This window comes from Cibotium barometz, chromosome 28 (assembly GCF_041138505.1).
Source record: "Cibotium barometz isolate CiBa-2024 chromosome 28, ASM4113850v1, whole genome shotgun sequence".
NCBI classification, from domain to species: Eukaryota; Viridiplantae; Streptophyta; class Polypodiopsida; order Cyatheales; family Cibotiaceae; genus Cibotium; species Cibotium barometz.
Window position 1 is genome coordinate 12,846,256 of NC_141073.1, and position 7,365 is coordinate 12,853,620.

The 7,365-nt window shown below is 42.7% G+C and overlaps 1 protein-coding gene across 1 annotated transcript; it reads left to right on the forward strand.

The window, feature by feature from the left end:
- Nucleotides 1-289: 289 nt before the first annotated feature.
- Nucleotides 290-6,189, forward strand: LOC147622498 (importin subunit alpha-1-like). Its single transcript, XM_086822072.1, has 11 exons — nt 290-709; nt 1,794-2,016; nt 2,179-2,275; nt 2,397-2,488; nt 2,604-2,735; nt 2,818-3,003; nt 3,110-3,273; nt 3,372-3,450; nt 4,369-4,497; nt 4,618-4,745; nt 4,848-6,189. The coding sequence occupies exons 2-11, from the start codon at nt 1,804-1,806 to the stop codon at nt 5,206-5,208; spliced, it is 1,581 nt and encodes a 526-aa protein (XP_086678198.1). The 5' UTR covers nt 290-709; nt 1,794-1,803; the 3' UTR covers nt 5,209-6,189.
- The last annotated feature ends 1,176 nt before the right edge of the window (nt 6,190-7,365 follow it).

Below are 7,365 nucleotides of genomic sequence, written 5' to 3' on the forward strand. Positions count from 1 at the left end.
CCAACACCCATCATTGCAACCCTCCCCTTGGCCCCTCCCCCTTCCCCCCCCCATTCCTCCATCTCAAGAAAAGATACCACTTCAACATGTACATGTACGATATATTTACCTCATAATATAAACAACCTTTTGTCTCTGTCTCAAGTATTGTTGTCCTTCCAATTCCCAATTACAAATTTTGTAACACTCATCATTGCCCTTCCCCCCTCCCCCCCAACCCCCCCCTCATCCCCACAAACTTTAACTGCTTTGCAAGTGTTTTTCTTTTTGTTGTTGATGCAATCGGCATTATTGCCTTTTTTTATCGTGGACGCCTTTCTTCTTCCATCGTTTTGCCCTTCTCTTCATGGCAAACGGCAGGCCATCTTGAATTTTTAACTAGTTAGAAAAAAAGTTTATATGCCAGGTGTGATTAAGGTTGGGTCCTGTCGCACGACGCACATGGGCCATGGCCCACGTGAAGCTTTAGAAATGGGCGGACAGGATCTTTGACACGTGGACGGTGGATTTGGGCACACCGCCATCATCATGATTCATCAGCACATCGTCATCATTTACCTTCCTTTCTGCCTTTTCGTTTCGAAAACTTCATCTGGCATCACAGGAGCTTTAACAACAGCAAAGCTTGAATCGAATCTAGGGTTTCGGAATCTCTGGCCGTTCGTAGAGAAGTCGAAGCTCTTTATCAGGTTCCCGATCGCAAGAAAAGGTATGCCGCTGGATGCCTTGTTTTGAATCTTGTGATATGTTCTATGGAGAATGGCGGGCTCAAATGCTCGCTTGGGTTTTCGATCTGAGGTTTTCCAACTGTGCTTTTCGATCTGAGGTTGCTTTAGGGTTTCGATCTGATGTTTTCCTGCTCCGATGTTATGATACGGTGCCGGTTAAGGTGATCCGAGGTTTTCCGTTTTCAACGTTTCCAAGCGTGGAGATTTGTTTCTCTTTCTGCATCGTTTTCCTTTTGAATCCTCGTTAGGGTATTGACTGGAGATTTTAGTGCATCCTTTCCATGGTGTTGGGTTTTTTTAAGGTCTGATGTATTTAGTTAAGGGACTATCTTTGCATCTTTGTCATTTAGATCTCATGCTTTTGACACTTGATCATGGTGGTTTACCTTCGAAGGGTCATCACGGTTTAACATTAAAATTCAAGGTCCTTTCTTCCACGCAAGGAGGCCTTGAAAGGGTTTGGATTCACTGATGCTCGGTTTTAAGGTCACCGTGCAGCCGTCACTCTGAAAGGCTTTGACAGTTTGGTTCAAATTCTTTCCCCATGTGGACAGCAGGCTTGTCGGGGTCCTCTGTTAGGGTTGGCTGTCTCCTGCCTGCACTGACCTTATTTATTGTCACCATGAAGGCTACCATCTCGCACACTTTGGGTTTGGACAATTCATCAGCGGAATGTTTTATATGTTGCCACAATCAGCCGCCCTTTGGATGCTGAAAGGTGTGACTATGGGCAGGGGTTAGCTGAGTGCAGAGTCTTTGTATACAGGTTTCCCGTTTATCAGCATGTGATTTGTGAATGTCATTCAACTGTTAAGGTTTGCAAAACCCACATTTTGTAGGTAAGACTTTGGGAAAGAGGAGTTGGTGGTATAGGGTTTGAGGTCTCACTGACTATACAGTAACCAGTGTTGCCATTTTGGGATGACATCATCCATATTGTTTTGTCACCCTGATTTGAGATATTCATTTTTCATTTATCTTTAACAACTTTGCACTCAGGTCAACACAAAATAGAAGCTTGATTTTTATGTTTTGTTACAAAACATTATATGTTTGCCTTGTTAGATTCGCCACTATGTCTCTGCGACCAAGTTCCCGTGTGGAAGAGAGGAAGAAGGGTTACAAGTTGGCCGTTGATGCTGAGGAGGCTCGAAGGAAGAGAGAAGACAACATGGTTGAGATTCGCAAAAGCAAGCGGGAAGAGAGTTTGTTGAAGAAACGAAGGGAAGGGATGCAGTTGCAGAGTTTTCCTCCTCCCACACCTGGTTATGGCACAGTTGACAGCAAGGTATCTTGAAAACATTAAACTGTAAGGAGATAATCTGTTTAGTTTGCCCATGCAGTGACCATCATCTCATCTCATGCTGAACAATACAAGGCCTTCATTTTGCAACTTTTTTTTAAAACTGAACTTATAGTGAGTTATGCTTGTATATGGCATGTGTGTTAGCTGGAAAACTTGCCTGCCTTGATTGCCGGAGTCTGGATGGATGACCCTACTGCACAGTTGGAGGCGACGACTCGATTTCGAAAACTGTTGTCTATAGGTTAAGAACTATTTTTTTTTGTTTATCTAGGGGGAGTACCTACATCTTGGTTTGTGTCTCTAGCTAATGTACTTGTATATTTGATCTGGCTGAGTGTTACTGGGTCTGTTGCATTTGACAGAGCGAAGTCCTCCTATTGAAGCAGTTATTGCAGCAGGTGTGGTTCCTCGGTTTGTTCAGTTCCTTGTGCAGAGTGATCTTCCTCAGTTGCAGGTTTTCCCTGGCGTTTGCTAATCTATATGGATTTTATGCCCTTATCATTTGTAGTGATCTGGCTTTTTCTACACATTAGCTTCTAATGCATCATATTTATGCTAATGGTCTGCAGTTTGAGGCAGCATGGGCTTTGACGAACATTGCTTCTGGCACATCCGACCATACAAGGGTCGTTATTGAGCATGGAGCTGTACCCATATTCATACAGCTTCTTAGCTCTCCTAGTGATGATGTGCGGGAGCAGGTATTGAAAAATATTTTGTCAGGTTTTACATGGTGGATGTTTTTCCAGTGCCAATGGTTTTTCGGACCTACTTTATTTGCAGGCAGTATGGGCCTTGGGAAATGTGGCTGGTGATAGTGCCAGGTGCAGAGATCTAGTGCTTAGTAATGGTGCAATGATGCCCCTGCTGGCACAATTGACTGATAATGCGAAGCTGTCAATGTTAAGAAATGCAACCTGGACGCTTTCCAACTTTTGTCGAGGCAAACCCCAACCTCCTTTTGCAGAGGTACCATTTTTGGTTTCTTTGGACTTGGGAATCTTTCAATCTTTCTTAATGAATGCAGTTTGCAGTTGTTTTACTGGATTTGTTCTATTGCACCCTGTTGTATCAGGCAAAGGCAGCTTTGCCTGCGCTGGCCCGTCTGATTGATTGGGATGATGAGGAGGTTTTAACCGATGCGTGCTGGGCTTTGTCTTACCTCTCGGATGGTTCGAGTGACAAAATCCAAGCAGTTATTGATGCAGGGGTGTGCCGCCGCCTAGTGACTCTCTTACTGTAAGTTTTTAAGTTTTATGTGGCAGGAGGGGACCTCGCTTTGCCATTTGTTATTTTGTTTTGTGGATGTACTGACAGCATCTCTTCCGTCTTTTCAGCCATCATTCACCTTCAGTCCTTGTCCCTGCTTTGCGGACAGTGGGTAATATTGTGACTGGAGATGATGCTCAAACTCAGGTGTGATTTTAGGGACTTGAAATATGATTTTGTTTTCAATGCATGTCCTTCCATAAATTTGCATGGATTATAAAATATTATTTTTTATCACCACATTATTGCAACAACTAATAATCACTAATCATCGTACTAATCACCTTCTTGCTCAAGTAAGCTTTCATGGTGACCTGCCTCATGAGATGGTGCATGTGTGTACTCCATGTGATGAGTGCAACTGTGTGTACTTTGGTTTGAGTGCAAACCATTCATGTGTTTGGTAAGCAATTGGAAGCGTCGGGAGTGATGGCTTTGCATGTGTGTGCCTTCTTGCCATAATGCATGAGGGATTGAGCCTAGGTTGCAAGCATTTGACATGTGGAAGGTCATTTGATGGATTTGGAAGCATTGGGAAGAATCTTGTGCATTTCTTTTACCTTTCCAACAAGCAAGTAAACATGCCTTGGTAAGGGCAGATCTCTTGGTTGACATGCTTTGTTGCAACTTGCAACGGTGGTCATTGGGGAAAAAATTATTTCAAGGATTCTTCATGGGGGGGCTTGTGGTTTCAGTCAGTCAGCGTATATACACATACATACATACACAGGATTCATTGTGCATATGTGTGTGTGTGTGTGTGTGTGTGGGCATTGTGTACACAGATTAGTTTAGTACGTGTGTGTGTGTGTGTGTGTGTGTGTGTGTGTGTGTGTGTGGGGAGAGAGAGAGAGAGAGAGAGAGAGAGAGAGAGAGAGAGAGAGGTGCTTTGTGTTCATGAAATTTGCAATGTAAAGTGACTAAGGGAGGCACCGGGTTTGTAATCGAGCTTTGTGTCCATGCTTGAGTATTTGTGTGGGGCTATATTCTTGTGTACTGGAGTGATGGAGCATAGGGCTTATGAACTTGAATTTGCTGGAATTTTGATTGTTTTTCTGGGATCAGGTCATACTCGACCAACTAGCCCTTCCTTATTTGTTGGCACTGTTGTCACAAAATCACAAGAAAAGCATTAAGAAAGAAGCTTGCTGGACAGTGTCAAACATAACTGCAGGGAACAAGGCTCAGATCCAGGTCATTCAATCATGGCTGATTAAACTTTTAGTTAGATAGAGTATACTGTCTTGCAAATCTTGGTGATTAGTTGGTTGGGTATGAATACCTACTACTGACTCCGCTTTTGCCAACTTTCAGGCTGTCATTGATGCCAATATTGTCCCCCCTCTAGTTTCTTTGTTGTCAAATGCTGAATTTGATGTCAAAAAGGAAGTTGCTTGGGCTATTTCAAACGCGACGTCGGGTGGCTCGAATGAACAAATCAAGTTAGCATTCTTCCCTTTCATTATTGTGTCTATGGATTATGCCAGTCTGATGTCTCTTCATCTTAACAATCTCTTTAAGTTTCATTCATGGTTTTTAAGCAGATATCTTGTCAGCCAAGGCTGCATAAAGCCCATGTGTGATATGCTCACTTGTTCAGACCCCAGAATAATCACAGTTTGCCTGGAGGGGCTGGAAAATATCTTGAAAGTTGGGGAGGTAGAGAAAGATGCAGGAAACACTGGTGGCATCAATTTATATGCCAAGTTTATTGAGGAGGCTGATGGCACGGAGAAGATCGAGACTTTGCAGACTCACGATAATAATGAAATCTATGAGAAGGCTGTTAAGCTACTGGAGACATACTGGGTCGAGGAAGATGAAGATCAAACCATGGCACCAGGCACTGAAAATGGTTTCACTTTTGGTGGTTCTGTCCCAGCTGGTGCTTTCAATTTCAGCTAAGCTTACCATTGCAGATGCTGTTGAATGGCTGTCTTCAGAAAGCAGGAAGTTGAAATGGAACTGATATTGCATGTGGACATACCATGTGCCACAAGAGTCTTCCTTTGAGTGTCTAACACGGTGTGTCTGCTGCATGTGTGCATGCACTAACGAGTCTGTCCACTTGCTAACTCCTGGGTTGACTGGGTCGTATATGGAGTCGAATCCATGATGTATCATGATCATGTGGGGGTTTCAGCCTGCTGAAACTCTTTACAACTAACAAGCACTGGAAGGTCTGTTCTTGCTTGCTGTCTTGAAGAGCAACAGTTTGTTGCCATTCACTGACCCAGCAGCCAAGCACAAGTGGCAAGCAAATCCATCAAATCATAGAGGGGATCTGCATTGCCAGTTGCAGCGGGGATTCGGCAGGGCACATCATGCACATGCAGAGGGGACTCAGCAGTGCACGTCACACATTCACATCACACCTACAGGGGTCTTGGCAGCACACATCTCACATGCACATCACATACATGTATATCATGCACGACACACTTCGTTGCATACATAAAAAAAGAGCATGACTGCCTGTACTCACAAAAATGCATGGCACACACCATTGACTGCATGTGCACTCACAGAAATACCTGCACATTCACCATCATTGACTGCATGGGCACCTATTGATTTTGCACGGAAAGGGTTCTACTATGGCCTTACAATGCATTTTGACTAGTGAGGTGTGGCCACGGACATTGGGACTGTTCTCAGTACATGTTTACTATACATTCTTCAGTAATGGCATGTATAAATACAATCTTTTTTTAAATTGTAATAATCTGGGTTATGATGAATTAAATAAACCCAGTCTGCAGCCTTATGACTGTATTATTGCTACACTGCGGACTATAGTACCTCTACGCAAGCCCTATTTCCTTCAGGACACAATGGTGGTTGTATCCTTGTTGATTTGTGAATGTTTTTTATGTCGTTATCATATTTCCCCATAGTGTATGTGAGAATAATGTGCTTTAACTTGTTTTTACTTTTATATTTTGTATGTAAGAATCTCTATCTGCCTTCAAGTTTACCTCCTTTTATGTTACCTTCTAGTACTTTCGCACCACTCTTGAAAATTTGGCTGGGTAGCACGCTTGTCATAGAGGTGGTTTCTTTGTAATTGTGTGACCTTGTAGTTTTGTATTTTGTTCTGTTTGCCCTTAAATCTTCAGGAAAGCTCTCAATCTAGACCTCAGGGAATGCTTAATTAAGGCAAGCGCTTGGTAGTGTCTTCATGACACGCAAAAAGTTTGCACATAGGCATTAGCTGGTAAGGAGTAGCTACAAGGTAAGGTGAGGTGAAGAGTAAATGTGACAATATTGTAATACCTAACCCTATGTCTAAACATAGACTTTCTAACTTGGGGCTAAATTGTTCCCTGTTATGGCTACCTTCTTCTTGAGAGGTCATGGATAGGTCCTCCGGGTCTGTCCTTAGGCTCCATACAAGGTGAGACCTACAAGGTAACATGTGTACTTATTAAGTTCCTAAGATACGTCTGTATGCTTTTCAAGGCCTGGTTAGTGGCAGTATTGATGGCGGTCTAATCTGATAAGTTCGTGCACTATTTTTTTTTCTTTCATTGGTTTCTATGAAATTTATGCCCTCTAGAATGAGAGGGTGGGCACATGCAAGAATATTTAGTACTTTCAAGCCTGTTGTGTGCCTATGAAGGTGTTTACCACCTGGAGGCAAAACATGCAAGTCCTTAGTAAATCTCATGACATGCCAATTGACATTGTTTGATTGTTTGTACCTTAAGATTGCAAGGTATGAAGTTACATGCATGTGTTCAACGAAAACAAATAAAGGATACGATTTCTTTACATGAGAATCCTACCCTACATGGGTGTCAGAGAGCCCTTCCTTGCTCCATAAACTTACCTATAAACAGTCGCAAATGTTTGCCTTGGCAAGCTTGAGTAGATTCAGCATCTTTAAGCCATGTAACAAAGCAAAATTGTGAGGAAGTCTTAACACAGAATTGTTTCATCATTTATAGAAAAACCGAATCGCCATGCAACCATTTATAGAAATTGTGAGGGGGTCTTAACACATAATTGTTTCATCATGTATAGAAATCTTGAATCGCCATTCAACCGTTTATACATGCA

Excerpts from the sequence above, each read along its gene's own strand:
- LOC147622498 (XM_086822072.1), top strand. The coding sequence starts at position 1,804 with ATGTCTCTGCGACCAAGTTCCCGTGTGGAAGAGAGGAAGAAGGGTTAC. Across the intron at positions 2,736-2,817 it reads GTGATGATGTGCGGGAGCAG|GCAGTATGGGCCTTGGGAAA; the intron begins GTATTGAAAAAT and ends CTTTATTTGCAG. Across the intron at positions 3,274-3,371 it reads CGCCTAGTGACTCTCTTACT|CCATCATTCACCTTCAGTCC; the intron begins GTAAGTTTTTAA and ends CCGTCTTTTCAG.